Raw genomic sequence first — 16,711 nt, 5'->3', positions numbered from 1 at the left:
CGCTTAGACTTGCTTGACAGAGTTGGTGTGGACTTACATAATTACAGAAACATTGATGCTAAAAGCAAGTTGATTCAAACAATAAATAAATACCTTTTCTATAATATGAGAGTCAGAGACTGTTCTATGATTATGTCATAAACATCAGGGCAAGTGGAAAATTAGTCAGGGCAAGTTCCTTTCTTACAGACACTTGCCCTGTGGCAACTGGCGTTTTAAATAATTTTTGAATCCCTGCCTTAAAGACTGATAGACCATTCGTGTCCCCGTATAGTATGTGCTAATACATTGTCAAATGGGGTAAAGTACTAAAATCAAATGACCTAGACTGCTAATGGTGACGTTACCATTCGTACACAGACGTAATTAAACCTCAACCTAATCTTTCGGTTATCAAGGGGGTTGTGTTTACTGAGTAAGCATCAGCACGTCCATTATTTCAGCACTGGAGGCATTTCTTTATCACCTTCTAATGCTGACATCAGAAACCCAAAGCGGACAGATAATGACAAAAGGCGTTAGCATCGAGACTGCACATTGTGCTACCAGAAGGTCGTATTACCAAGTCATCGACCTGTTAAACGAGAAACCCGCCTTCGGGACCGTTAGTGCTATGAGAAAACAAACTAATATCAAACAACGATCATAAATATTTTATTCGAAAACTGTTATACGAGAGATGCCAGTAGGACAAGCGTAGTACGGATTAGCGCTGCCTGATTGTGTGAACGTACAGAGTATAGACACATACATAAGGTGGGACATGTTAATCCTCAGGGAATGCGGTCTGAGAGTAGACTTTTCACCACAGACTGATAATGGCATGGTCTGATCCAATAAATCCTAGAATGATTAACACTTGTATCAGAGTGTTGTTCCACCAAACATTAACTACATGAGTGAGTAATGGGAAATCTTGAGCGTTGTGAGCGTCTTGGTGATGTAGCTAGTTTCCGAACGACACCTTGGTCAGAATTATTATCGCTTTGTGTATTCCAGATACATGAAGACGGACTGTAAATTATCGAGTGATTGATATCATGAACATCAATCTTCACAGGTCCCGATGACATGGGTAACAAACCCGATCCCGATAGTCGCCTCCAACGACAAACATGGATCGCTAAAGTTCAGTTCTACCAGGATCTTCACGGGTTTATTTCAATAGACAGGAATCAACGCCAAAGGCTTCAGGGTAGCGTCAATACAACCGTAACTTATTTATTCCATTGGTCTTTCGCACAAGAATTTACTCTTCTCACTGCACGTGCGATCATCCCAATACCAGCCAAGCACACGGTGGGACACCAGCGCCACACAGTCTTCAGGTTGTTCACCGCCTCGACCACTCGACAAGTTGGATGGCTGGCCTCCACCCCAGCGATTGTGTTTCAGAGAGCTGTTGTCTGTCCACAAAAACGTGTTGGTCTTTGTAACATCCTTCAGACCAATCCACAAATAATCTGCAAAATAAATACTCTGCGAAATATTCACTGAAGCGAAAAAAACTGAGTCATGTGAAGTCTTCTTTGATTGGAATTTACAACGAATGTAAAAGTAGTTAAATGTTTCACATGTCCCATCGGTGGTTGAGTGGGTTAGATGACTGACTTTGAGCACTGGCGATTAGGTATCTCACTCTGAGAGTGTGGGTTCGAATTCCAGATGGCACTCAATCCAACAAAAGTACTAGAATTTGTACTTTTTTGAGAGAGCATAATCCGAAATTTAACATATGTTGCATTTACAAGATAAACATAAATGTATATCACCATTCCTTTATTGGTTTAATGCACGGAGAGCTCGAGATGACAGCACAGCGCATGGATTACCAATAGCTATTGAGTTCAGTACATTCACTACACACTGGCTTTTGCAATAATGAACATACCTCCGCCAAAGAAAGGTTTCTTCATATCGATGATACGAATGACAAAGTCTTGTTTATCTGAAGTGTTGATCTTGACCAGGGAACCACCTTCTGCCTGACAGATCTGTAAAGCTGCGTCCCATGCCCGGCGTTCGAAATGCTGTTTGAAATTAGTCTCGTAATCCCTGGCAGTGAACCTTTTGATGCCCTGGTTTCCTGTGAACGATCGCATCAGTTGGTTTTTGTGTTAAATACCTTGTCTGTGTGTTCGAGTATTGATATGTTGCTGTGATGTAGCTGATTAACCATTACCTACTACAGTTGTAGTTAATAATCAATCGATGTTATATCGTCTACAAAGACTTGCTTTATTTGTTTGCTTCTTAACGTCGCACTCAGCCATTTTCCAGCTAAATGGTGGAGGTCTGTAAATAATCGAGTCTGGAACAGAAAATCCATTGATCAACCAATTGAGCACCGATTTACGCAATTGGGATGTGAAGACATGTGTCAGCCAAGTCACCTGACCACCCGATCCCGTCAGATCCGGCGACATAATTTAATAACGCCCTAAATTAGCCGAATTAAGTAAAAATGATTTATATGTTGTGTCATGATACTAAAAAAGATATGTTCATTCATTTACAAACCTTCAAAACATGAACATTATTCGTTTGGAGCAAAATATTAATATTCTCGCCAATGGGTGAGACATAACACTCTAAATTAGCCGAATTAAGTCAAAAGGAGTTTAATGTTATGATACTTTCATTCATTTACAACCTCCAACACATGAAAAAAACATTCACTTGAGCTAAAGTACATATTATTGCCCATGGACCAGCTCATGGGCGAGGTTGTTTAAATTGTTTGCTTTCGAAATATTTTGTTTTAATTTTTTCATGATAACAACATGTTGAATTTGGTCAAATCCTTTGTCATGGTAGTGCGGTGAGTTTCAGGACTTTTTTGTTTCCAGAATTACATCGTTATAGTTCCTTAGCGGGAGGCAAGTGGGTACGAACAGATTGAAGTCATTGTCTGATTTCCATCATCTAGTCCTCTGGAGATGGATCCCATGTAGATCTATTCACTCATGAACTTGCAGGTAAACTCACAGATTATGGTATTTTTCTGCTGTTGATAATGTTGGTCAGATATGTATTTGGACACGAGGTATTATTCAGGACAAATTTGAGCACCTCAGTTGACCCAAGTCTTCCGCACAATGATCACTACTGAGAAAGACACGCACCTATTAATCAGCCACAACGACTTTCCCTACAATGTCTTTGTGGAATATGCTTCAGCTTGGTACTTGATTTTGTTTGTTTGTTGTTTAACGCCGCACTCAGCAACATTCCAGCTGTATGACGGCGGTCTGTAAACAACAAACCAACCAACCACTCAAGACGACGTAAGTTCTGATGGGAGATGATGAACCTGGATAGATTCTGATCAGGAGTCAGAAGCGTCGACACCTTTGTAGTATTCAGCTCTTACTTCACAATATTCTTAACACATGGATGATCAATGTTTGCACACTGAATATGTGCCGTGATCGTCCTCACCCAACATCATCTTCAAAGATTCCACATCTTTTCACATGAAGGAGCATGATTCCCTGAATCTGACTCCGTGTCGGTATCGGTGTCTGTTTGGCGGAAGACTTTCATTTAGAGACATTCCGAATTTATTGAAGATACTTGATGGTGATATCCAGGTGTGTCCATTAACATGGACTTCTTTGAGAGGCATTTAGAAGTAAAATATTGACAACCTTTATGGAAAACAACATCTTTTATTTCCTGAGTGGGACGTTCGATATATTTGTGTACCGTTGTCGTAAAGTCAAGTGCAGGTTTACGTGATCATCGTCGTTGTAAGTAGCGAGTACGACGTTACCTACGTCAGCGCCGTCGTTGTGGATAAGAAATCCGTGGAGACATAGGAGAGATATACGAGAAACTCTCTGTTCTAGAAAGCAAGCAGTAGGGTCTGTCAGTTTGGTTTTACACCGCTTCTAGCAATATTCCAGCAATATCATGGCAGGGACACCAGACATGTGCTTCACTCATTGTACCTAAGTGGACGCTTTAACCTCAAAGCTACCCCGCAAGCAGGTGTAGATAACGCCTTAACTATTGAGTGCGTAGAGTAACTTCGTTTGACTAGGGAGGATGAGAACATGATGAGGAGCATGCGCTTGGTAAACGGGATTGTTAACACGCGAATACGTTTTTCACGATTACGTGGGGCGCTGAGGTAGCCTAGGTTAATGCATTCGCTCGTCATGCCGAAGGCCCTAGTTCGATTCCCCATATGGGTACACTGTGTGAAGCCTATTTTGGTGCCCCCAAAATATTGCTAAAGACAGCGTAAAACTACACTCTCTCCCTCACGACTATGTATGCGAAAATCTATACACATATATTGTCTTTTCATTGCATACTTACCTGCAGAACCTTCACACAGCGGTTGGCCATACCTTCCCACAATGCATCGAGAATGGGGACCACAGGAAGTCTGACCACAGGCTCTAGTCATTGCCTGAATAGAAACACAACAATTTAAATATGACTTATCAGCAATACCGATTTATAGATTGAAAGTAAAATAATACAAGTTGAATACACGTATCGCTGACTTACCTCAAGATGTTGGTTATATATCTACATACACCACGGGCCGGTTTACCTAGACTAATTTTACATATAACTAGGTTGCGTAAGTGCCATGGTTGGACGATACGATACGGTGAGTGAGTTTAGTTTTACGCCGCACTCAGCAATAAGATTTAGTTGGCTGGTTTGCCGCACTCAGCAATATTCCAGCTATATGGCGGCGGTCTGAAAATAATCAAGTCTGGACCAGACAATCCTTTGATCAACAGCGTGAGCATCGATCTGCGCAATTGGGAACCGATGACATGTGTCAACCAAGTCAGCAAGCCTGACACCCGATCCCGTTAGTCGCCTCTGACGACAAGCATGGGTTACTGAAGGGTCATTCTAACCGGACATTCACGGGTCTGATTTGATACGTTCATGGTTCATGGTATCATGGTTCAGAGCATTTGTGTGAGACTGACTGAGTGAGTTTGGTTTTACGCCGCTTTGAGCAATATTCCAGCAACATCACGGCGGGGGACACCGGAAATGGGCTTCACACATTGTGCCCATGTGGGGATTCGAACCCGGATCTTCGGCGTGACGAGCCAACGCTTTAACCATTAGGCTACCCCACCGCCCCTGTGTGAGAAGCTCGAAGGGACACAATATACTAAATGTCGCTGGTATCGCACGTTGTTGAAATAAATAAAAAGATATGCAGTGAAATTGCTGTAAATATGCCACTAATAGCAATCTTCTTCAGTGTTGAGAAAAACAATGGTCGTGTTGATGACTTCAGCATCTCATACCTAAGTAACAATGAAACTCATACCAGTGAGTGTTTGGTTTTACTTCGCTTTTAGCAATACTCCTGCAATATTCACCAGAAATGGGCTTCACACATTGTATCCGAATCGAACCCGGCTCTTCGGCTTGTCGAGCGAACGCATTAACCACTAGGCTACCCCACCGCCCGAATCCGATACCACGTCAAGTCGACAGGGTATGGTACTTATAGCGTCAAGGGTATGGTACTTATGGCGTACAGGGTATGGTATTTATAGCGGACAGGGTATGGTACCTAGGGGTCATCCTCAAAGCGATCCCTGACATGAGTTATTAGGAAGTAGTAAGACAATGTCTACGTATCTGTGCCATCCTTCCAAGGCGTCCATCCACAAGGTCAACCTTGGGAGCAGAACATCCAGGTCTACAGCACTTGAAATCTATGCTTCCGATCGACGACATGGCAGACTGGAATTTGCTTTCGATATTCTGATGCATGTTATCTTCTTCATCTACCGGGTAAGAATTGTCTACAGCAATCCATTTTTAGCATACGAGCCGTCTAACGGGACCGGGTGCTCAGGCTCGCTGACTTGGTTGATGCATGTTTTTGTCACAAATATAAACACGTTGCTCCGTCTTAGAACACAAAACCAAGGTTTGATTCCACACATGGGTACACTGTGTGAAGCCTTTTTCTGGTGTCCCCCGCCCTGCTATTGCTTTAATATTGTTGAATGCGACAAAGAAACAATCTCACTCGCTCAGCCGCTAACTCAACCAAGTGTGATCCAGATAAATCATAAGTGGCGTAATTGATCGCTGTGCATGTAACCCTTCACACAAACCATTTTCCACTGTTGTATATTACTGAAGAAGACGCCACTGACGACAATAATGCTGGACTCAGTTTTCCCTCGGAGTTGACATGCGCGTTGCTCTTCGTCAAAGGTAAAGGCTTGGCAAAGCGGCAAGAGTTTGCATTCAGCTGCACACTCGAACATGGAGGACTCAGCAATAGCCCGGATGTAGTCATGATCTTTCATAGGGACAACTTCATGGACTGGAGGAACACAGTCGTCACCAGCCTCCTGCAGCGTCAGAGGGATGACACACAGACAGACAGTGGCCATGAGAATGATGGACGTCTGTGTAGAGAGACTGAAAGTAGAGATAGGAAGGTGAATGTGGAGTCATTAAAAGCACTGACACGTTCTCCCAAATATCACTTTTGATAATGTTTGTTCCAACATCAAATTAAAAAACGACATCAAAACCGTTAGCCCCTTAGATAGTGTATGCCTTGGGTGTATAAACTGGAAAGTGACTATTCCCCAAAGCATTAGAATACTGCAGTGCTTTGGGGAATAGTCACTTTCCAATTTTCACCGAACGTCGGATCGGCTCACTAACAAATCTTCTAAGGAAGCACGGATGTGTCGATGTGACTTCCGATCGAAGATATGTTTGATATGATAACATCTTACAGTGCGATATTTTTTCTTGCCCATGGCACCGTTGCACAAAGCTGTGGTAGCGCTAAGTGATCGTAACTTCTATACTTTGCTTACTATTGTCCCAGGATGAAGGCGTGTGTAGGACACAGATGGGGAATCGTTTTGGAAACTGTCTATGTTCGACGAAAATGATTTTTGTTCGCAGGCCTAGTGTTTGATCAAATGCTTGATCAAAAATTGAACAATATGCTTATTTCAAATTTCTCACAAAGGAAACTTACATGTAACTAATAGTGTGTTAAGGATACTATTTAAGTTGTTTTTACCGGTAGACAGATCCGGGTTTTGTTTTGGTTCCTGCCGGTGAAATTATCCTGATTTTAATTGGTCCCGCAGGTAGATTGATCCGGTCGACTGAGGTCGACCAAAGCATATGGCTCATTCTCAATGCGGTGACTGAGTCTTGTAAAGGTACAAGGAACCAAGAGAATTTGTAAGTAGCCGATGATTATTATTAATATTGACGGAGCCACTACCAACAAGACTCATGTGGAGCACGGTGGTGTAGTGGTTAGCATGCTGGCCTCTCACGCCAAAGGCTCGGATTCGAATCCCGGTGGAGTCACCAAAATGTTTGACCTGGGTCTCATACTGTGGTGTGTCCCTGGGCAAGGCACTTCGTCCACATTGCACTCAGTCCACCCAGCTGTTCGAAATGAGTACCTGAGAAGCGGATGCACGGACCTATAGGAAGTGCAATTCCGTCAGGGTAATAATGTAACGCCAGCGAGCAGCATCGTGTTGGATTCTAGGCGCAAAAATTAGCATGATGTTTTACAGATTAAAGATAGTATGCAGCAGAGAGGGTTCGGGTGATCCTGGCTGGTAAGGCTCATCATCAGCTCAGGTCCCTTGCCCCCTCTACACGCAGCCCAGACAGCGAATGGGACTTCTCCCAGGAAACGCTGCCTAGCCGAAACCACCAAGAACTTTCCGGAGAATATGTAGACTCCCCAACACTGCAGCCTTCTGCATTACCCAGAGTGTCAGAAGGGCTGTGCTCCCGGTGGAGAACCCGTGCACTCTCCTGATCTGCGCCAAGAGATCAGGAGGTACCAAACCTAGGGCACCGAGAACAATGGTGAGTCTGACGACAGTGTACTTGGCATGTAAACGAGACATTTCAAAGGCGAGGTCCGCATATTTATCATGCTTTTCCTGAATCTTGCCAATCACATTGCTGTCAAAAGGGACAGAAAAGTCAATGATATTGATATAAATAAATTCATTAGCTTTATCAAAAAAAGGACAAGATCAGGTTTGTTGGCTGAAATTCTTCTGAGGCTGTATATAGACCTATTCCACAGAAGTTTAAAAGCATCATTTTCCATGACGCCCTGGACATGTTCAGGGTCGTACCATGGATAGACCTCGGAGTCAAAGCCACAGGCATGGCGGAGACGGTAATAAAAGCAGCGAGCCATGCTATCATGTCTTTTAAGATATGATGTTTGTGCCAAGGAAGGGCATCCACTGACAAGGTGTTGGACAGTCTCTGTGAATTCATTGCACAATTGACATTTCATATTGATATTTTCTTTAAGAATCACACATTGGCGATTACGAGTGGGAAGTGACTGGTCCTGAGCAGCAAAAAGAAAGCCCTCAGTTTTCAACCTCAAATTTCAGATTCTGTCCAACAACCTTGGCACGCTTAAAATAGCTGTGGAATTCTTTGCTTTCATCATCAGTCTTGACATGCATTACCAGTGGATCATCCGACAAATAAATATGTGCAAAAGTACACAATAAACTTCTATCATGAAGAGCCTCCACATTAATCAAACCCCGACTTCCAGAATTGATTGGCATGTATAAACGATTGAGAGAGGAACGAGGGTGGTGGGCTCTGTTATCAGACATGATCCTTCTGGTCAGGCGGTCAAGACTCTGGATGTCTTGTTTTGTCCAATCAACTACTCCAAAGGAATAGGAGAGGTTTGGCACAGCAAAAGTATTGGTGGCTTTGGCCTTGTTTCGAGCATTTAGCTCTGAGCTCCAGATTTTCTTTAAAGGTCACATGCAACGTAAAACACAACTTTGCAGATTCTGATACCTTTCGGTATGGACTTACCGAAACAAATCGTCAAAAATGCAAATTCAACTTATAAAGTTGAAAAATAACGCGATGAAAAAAACCGCGCGAAATCGGAGTTCAAACGTTTCACTAATTTTCCCCAGACTTTTCCGGGGAAAACGGGTTTCAACAGCTGGGCTGCGCTTTCATAGCACGTGCGCAGTGAAATAGGTTCGCGCAGCTTGGAAGTGGGTTGTCCGGTGAATACTCGGTGAAGGCTTTGGTGTGAGCTATTTTTCTAATGTTTTGTTTATATCTCACAGGCGCGAGCTTTTGGTATGTTATGACAGTAAATTAATTTCACCACACGTTCTTCTTACCGAGTCACTTTCTCAGTTCGATACTTAAAAGCAATGTCATTATTTAGCGTTGACAGAATTTCTAACTGTGATATAGATATGTCGTTGTCATAGACAAAACTCAGTGTCTTGTTTTATTGACACCTGTGTGTCTGCCTGCCTGTCTGCTAATGACAATATTCAATACACAGCTGCTGTCACTGACCACATGCAATTTGAACTTAACACCAATCAGGCTATACACCATAAACAAAATGCATTGATTTATGGCCCGAGTTCGGTCTCTGTCACTCAGACAGGCAGGTGTGATAGTTGAACACATGACATGTTTTGATGTCTGTTGATTGCAAAATGTTATACACAAAAAAATGAGCATGTATTTACAAAACCCAACATCTGTACATATACACACACAATAAGCCGTGAGGGCATATGCAAATGAACCAGCCGTTACACTTGAGTGCACACCCACCCGCTCTGACTCGGTTCGGTATCCCGGCTGCTTCGTTTCTTGGGAAGTAAACCGAAGTACACAATATTGCACTTTTGATTTGCGATTGTACGCTTATAATTTTGTTTATATGTTTTTTCATAACCAGCAATGTATATTATATGTCATGACTAAGTGATAATTGTGTTTTAATTATGTTTGATTTTTTGGTTGCATGTGACCTTTAAGCGAGATTTGTACTCGGCCCGACGTTTTTTTTTAATTTGGGCACTCTGGAGCTTGTCTCGAACTTGCATTCCACGATAGGTGTAGGCCTGATCTTCAACAAGATGCTCAATAACTCCTCTTCCCTGTAACTTGACCAATCCACCATTAACTGCCTTGCCACGTTTCAAATGAAGAGTATTACATTTGTCGAGACCAAATGTCATGCCAATATCATTAGAAAAGGACTCGACAAGGAGAACCTGCTCTTTCAAATTGGCATCTCCTTTGGCAAGGAGCTCGATGTCATTCCTGTAAAGGAGATGAGTAAACGGTATTGGGGATCTGTGCTGAAGAGGTCAGGGATGGTATCCCTTCCCTCCGTTGAGCAGAAAGCTCAAAGGATTTAGAGACAAACAAAAAAGCAAAGGACTGAAGGAGTCCCCCTGGAAAATTCCCCTTCTGATTGGAATAGATTCCTAAGTCTGCACCTGCCCTTGCGAGTACATCTCAAGTTGAGTCGACCAGCAACTCATTAAAGACTTGATTAAATCAAGTAGTCGCTCAGGGAGGTAAATACAACAAAGAGACTTCAGAATCCATTTATGAGGGACAGAGTCGTATGCATTTTTGTAGTCAATCCAGCACACGGAGAGGTTGCGGTAATGGAGCTGTAATAGATTTGGACTTTTGATGACATTTGTCAGGCAATCTGGTGAGATGTAACAGACAAACGACCTAGTTACTTTCTCATTCATTGCACGGTCATAATCACTGACACATGGTGCATCCGGGTTACAGTTGCCGGGTACAGACCACAACTGTTTCCAGAACCTTTCATTGGCATCCATGGGAGGCCGCTTATCATGCGCACCATCACCGTTAGTTTTAAGTTGCCTGTAGAAGTGTTTTTCATTATTTCTAAAAAGTATGTTTTGTTTGATGAATTTATTTTTCTTTTCCCATTTTTTCTTTCTTTCAGACCAAACCTTTATTTTTGCCTTAAGGGAATCGACAATTTGGAGAAATATCTTTTCTTTCGTTGTTTTGTATTTCAGTTTTAATTTTCTCCAAATTGCCTTTTGTCGTTTTGACATTGGACTCCCTGATGATCTTTTCTTCAGGCAAAGCTCTATCCAGGAACTGTACTTTCTAGTTTCTGTAAGATTCACTTGAAACCGGTTTTTCTTTGGTGTATTGTTCTTAGTATTGGATGTGTTTTCTTTGGAAACTGTGTGAAGTTCCTCCAAGGTTCGAGTGGCAGGATAGCCAAAACAATTAACTTTATGTAACGAACAGAAAGTTTCATAGAAATAATATCATCTAATAAATTAATTGCTTATTATTATTATTATTATTATTATTATTAATAACGCTGTAAACATTGTTGGCGATGTTATGGAGAATCATTATTTCTTCATATATTCAACCATTAGAAATATATCCATATTTCATATCAGTGACGTAATGTTCACAAAGCTGTCGAGAACTATTTCTCCATTAGAAATGTGTCTCCATTTACTATCAGAATAGTAGGCCACTGCCAACACGATTTATGGTTATGCTGTAAAACATGTTGACAATGCTGTGGAGAGTCACTATTTTTTCATGTACACAACCATCAGAAATGTACCCTCATTTCAAATGAGTGAATTACATCACTCATTTGAAATGAGGGTGCATTTCACAAGGTTGTCGAGAACTATTATTTCAGAAAATGTACAGTCATTTCATACAAATGGTGTATTACGATTTTTTGAACATTTAACATGTTTCAAAGTTTAATTATTGACCTAAGGCCAAATGAATCTAATGTTAAATGACTAGGTGGTTAACACATGTAACGCCAGTCGCCTGTATGGAAGTCGGTAAGGTACTCATGTACTCAAGTTAAATTTCTGCTTTCTTTTCATTTGTGTATTGTACCAGAAAAGTTCCCAAAAGTATTGTTGTCGTTACAATTAACTTGTTAACAAATAACCCCAAAAGTGTTGTGAAATTGTCCGACCCAAATATCTTAATTTTAATGTAGGATTATGAATCGCAACGTAAGTAAGGAAAAACTTAAAAAATTGTCGCTTAACTGCAGAGCTTTAAACAATACTTTCAAAAAGAAACAGGTATTCAAATTTGTAAGGTTGAAAAAGGCTAACATATTTTACCTTCAGGATGTCCACTTCATTAGTGAGCCATAAGAGCTAATAAAGCAAGAATGGGGCTAAAGGGAATGCTATTTTAGTCACTTCAAGGTCAATGCAAGAGGAACTGATATTCTTTTTAACAATAATTTTGAATTTACAGTCACACATCAGCAAAACGACAAAGAAAATGCAATCATAAGTGATACTGACTACACAATAATTAACATATATTCATGGAAATGAATAAGGGAACAGCTAAAAGTACAGGTGTTCCTTTATTCTTTTCCAGGTTTCTTCACAAGCTTTGTATTGCAGTGTGGGTGAAATTCTGGAAAAGAATAAAGGAATAATTGTTCTCTCATGTTTTCCCTTTATTCGTTTCCATGATTATATATGGACCCAGTCTAGATAGTCCAGATTTTATTAAAGATATAAAGATATGTTAGAGCTACAAGAAAGTAATAGATTTATAATCTGTGGAGATTGGAATGTAGTATTAGATAGCAACTTAGATACCTATTATTATAAGCATGTAAATAATCCAAAAGCAGGAAGAGAATTACTTAATACTATAGATTTATTTGATTTGAAAAATGAAGGGGGGTGGGGGGGGACTAAAATGTTTTGTAACTAGAAAGCAGAATTTGTTTTGAATAAATCAATTATGGAATTGGAAAAGAATGATGGCTCAGTGATAATAGATCAAACAGAAATACTTGCAAAGACTAAATCATTTTATAGAAAGCTTTATTCGAGTGAAGATTGTATACAGATAAAATTAAAAGAATTATTTACAGAAGGGGGAACACCAAAATTGTTTATGATGTAGCTTCATCCTTGGAAGGAAAATTAACTTTCGGCTTTAAAAAGGTATGTAAAAATGATAAAAGTCCATGCCCAGATGGCTTGTCAAGTAAATTTCTTATTTTTTTTTGTTGGAATGATTTGAATAAATTTCTTATACATTATTGGAACCTATGCATATGAAAATGGTTCTTTGTCCGTATCACAAAAACAAGGTCTCATTACATGTCTGCCTATGGGTAAAACTATTCTGGAGAGAACAAAACCTAGATAGCAAGAGATACACATGGAGACAGAAAACCCCCGTCAAACAGGCACGACTAGACTACTTTATCGTTTCCAAAAACCTCAAAAGTTTAATTCACGATACCGGCATTAGCGCAGCATATAGGTCTGACCATTCAACTTTTTAAACAAAGCAATATATAAACTTGAAAACAATCAAAAGGAAACCCTAACCCAAAAAGAAGATCTTATAACTGAAACTAAATCGTTTTACCATAACCTATACACGAAAAAACCATGCGAAAAAGTGAACCTAACAGAATTGCTTAAAATATAGACGTCCCAAAGCTATCAAAAGATCAACAAGAAAATCTAGAAGGACAATTAAGATATGAAGAAGTACTAAACAGTCTTAAAAAAATGAAAAATGAAAGAAGTCCTGGCTCATCGGGTTTCACTGTTGAATTCTTCAAATTTTTTTGGTCCAATATTCACGAGTTTCTTATAAGATCATTAAATTTAGCTTACGAAAAAGAAGATTTGTCTTTGACTCAAAAGCAAGGCAATATAACCTGTTTTCCCCAAAAAGGTAAATCCAAACATTTGCTTCAGAATTGGAGACCCATTTCATTGCTGATTGTAGCGTATAAAATCGGATCATCAACCATTGCAAACAGAATAAAAACAGTCCTACCCTCTATAATAAATGAGGATCAAAAAGGGTTTATGTCAAAAATATATATTGGTGAGTGTACTCGCCTAATATATGACATCATTGACTATACTGAATATATGAATATACCAGGAATTCTACTTCTTATTGACTTTGAAAAGGCATTCGATTCTGTTGACTGGCATTTCATTCAAAACGTTCTTCTATTCTTTAACTTTGGACCATCGATTAAAAGATGGATAAATACCTTCTTTAATAACATTCAATGATGTGTTGTTGTAAATGGTTTCCTCTCAAATTATTTCAATATCTCAAGAGGATGAAGACAAGGAGATCCCACCACCCCTTATATTTTTATACTGTGCGCAGAAATTTTGGCAACAATGATTAGAAATAATGATAAAATAAAAGGAATACAAATTGGAGATACAGAATACCTAATTTCCCAATACGCAGAAGATACTTCGTTGATACTAGATGGCACTGAAAAATGTTTACAGGCGACATTAGAAATTCGTAGTAAATATGCCCCATTTTCAGGCTTAAAAATAAATGTAAACAAAACACAGGTATTATGGATAGGCTCAGAAAAAAACTCTAAAAGAAAATTTTGCAGAAACTCTAATTTAGACTGGAAGAGTGACTCGTTTACACTTTTGGGAATTGTATTTACATCGCAGAAATGGTTGAACGCAACTATAAAGATAAACTTAAGACTCTCAAAATATCAATGAATCAATGGCTAGCAAGAGATCTAACTCCCTTAGGTAGAAATACCATATTGAAAAGTTTACTTTTACCGCAACTTAATCATTTATTTGTAACTCTACCCAACCCAAATGATCAAATGATTAAGGAAATTGAGCAGCTCTGTTATAATTTATATGGAAAAACAAACCAGACAAAGTCAGTCGAGAAACTATCACAAAGAATTATGAATACGGAGGAATACGAGCCCCAGAGATATAAAATCTTATTCAATCACCAAAAATATCATGGATTAAAAGACTCACCAACTCAGATTCAAAAGTAAGGAAATTGCCACAAACGAAGACACATTGGGACATCGACAGCTTTATACAAACGTGCGAAACACACATACTTGAATCAGTAATAACACAAGAAACAAATCATTTTTGGAAAGACACTTTGAAATCATGGGGTAAATTCGTAACCAGAAAAGCAGAAAAAGCAAAAAATGCATGTGATATTTTATCCCAACCCTTATGGTTAAATGACAATATTAAATTAGATGGAAAACCAATCAATTATAAACATTATTCAAGCAAATGGATTACTTATATAAACGACATGTTTGACGCCCAAGGTAACTTTTTAACGGTGGAACAATTAAAAAATTCGTTTGGGTGCAAAACTAACTTCCTAGAGCGTCAAGGAATAGAGGAATCAGTTAAATACTACTGCAAATCCATAAACATCCATGTTGAAGAGAAAATCCAAGCTCCGATCTTTCCAATATTTTTTACGAAAAATAGTAGGAAACCCAAAAGGATGTAGAGATGTCTATGACATACTCATAAATGGTAAATCTAGAAAACCTTTAACATATCGAAACAATTGGCAAAAAGAACTTAATGAGTCTATTGACGAAATTATGTGGGAAACGATAGAAAAAACAACCCATAAATCGTATAATAGTGTAAAACACTCGTGGTTTCAATACAGCATACTGCATAGGTTTCTGCCAACAAATGATTTGCTAACAAAAATGAAATATAAAGATTCCAACACATGCACATTTTGCAAATCCGAGAAAGAATCAATTCTACATCTATTTTGTGACTGTAAAATCATAAAAACTATTTGGAAGAAAATAGAAGAATGGATATTCGAAAAAACGGGGTCACATAATATCTTTTCAAAGAAAAATATTATTCTAGGATATTCTGAAAAGAGAAACCATGCTCTGAATTTGATAATAACAGTAGTGAAATATAATATATACAAAATGAAACAAAGAGACAAAACACCAAATTTGAACTACATTATAGAAGACGTAAAGACAACATATTATGCTGAACGTTTTAATGCTTATTCAAATTGCAAATATGACAGCTTCACAAAATTTTGTTCACTGTCACAACCTGTTCTGTTAACCTAGCGCTATATATAATGTACTGCTATTGTATTTTCAAGTACCTATTCATTTCCATCTGAATGCACATTTGCCTGTAAATCAACTTTGTATGTATTCGCGAATGGTGTTTATACCAACCCGTTATGTAATGAACTGTATGACCTGCATGTATGGAGAATCAAAAATAAAAAAATATTAAAAAAACTATTCTGGAGACCAATATCACTACTAAATACTTCATATAAATTAGCCTCACCAGTGATAGCCAACAGAACAAAGATCCAACTTCCAGATATTTTCAATGAAGATCAAAAATGTTTTGTTCCTGGAAGATATATAGAGGGAGTTACAAGGCAAATCTATGATATTACAAAAATCTATACCGAATGATACCAAATTCCAGGTTTACTACTACTCACTGACTTCGAAAAAGCTTTCGATTCAGTTGACAGAAAAGTTATGCAAAATGCATTAAAATGTTTCAACTTCGGACCAAGTTTGTAAAACTGGGTACATATCTTGTCAAAAGATATTGAACCTAGCATATTAGTAAATGGGTTTGCAACCAAATATTTAAGATAACCAGGGGCTGTCATCAGGGAGATCCAGTATCACCTTATATTGCTAGTTTATGAGCTGAAATGGTAGCTCTATTGATAAGAAAAAATAGAAACGTAAAGATAGGTAATATTCAAAGTCCAATTTGCTAACGATCCTACAGTAACCTCGGATGGATCAGAATCAAGTCTCTATGCAGTAGTACAGTAGCTTTCTTCACACGATTTTCTGGGTTAAAAGTTAACGCAGAAAAAAACAGGCAGATATGGATAGGATCCCCCCCCTCCAAAAAAAAAGATCAAGGTACAAGATGTGCAAAGAATGGAACTTGGACTGGGCAGTCAAATTTCAGATTGTTAGGAATAGATTTTGATGTTGAATTAAATGATATGGTAC

At 39.1% G+C, this 16,711-nt stretch overlaps 1 protein-coding gene across 1 annotated transcript in view; it reads right to left on the bottom strand.

The window, feature by feature from the left end:
• Positions 1-680: 680 nt before the first annotated feature.
• The window catches only part of LOC124274132 (versican core protein-like), a 105,119-nt gene continuing 89,088 nt past the window's right edge, over positions 681-16,711 (bottom strand). The window contains exons 2-5 of the mRNA XM_046709457.1: positions 6,117-6,429; positions 4,327-4,420; positions 1,892-2,086; positions 681-1,463 (exon numbers count right to left, since the gene is read on the bottom strand). Of these exons, the coding sequence (XP_046565413.1) occupies positions 1,222-1,463; positions 1,892-2,086; positions 4,327-4,420; positions 6,117-6,401 (816 nt within the window). The 5' untranslated portion in view covers positions 6,402-6,429 and the 3' untranslated portion in view covers positions 681-1,221. The remainder of the gene's footprint in view (positions 1,464-1,891; positions 2,087-4,326; positions 4,421-6,116; positions 6,430-16,711) is intronic.

The sequence above is a fragment of the Haliotis rubra genome, unplaced genomic scaffold, assembly GCF_003918875.1.
Source record: "Haliotis rubra isolate DU_JTF1 unplaced genomic scaffold, ASM391887v1 Scf104, whole genome shotgun sequence".
NCBI lineage: Eukaryota > Metazoa > Mollusca > Gastropoda > Lepetellida > Haliotidae > Haliotis > Haliotis rubra.
This window is presented reverse-complemented; position numbering and strand designations above follow the sequence as displayed.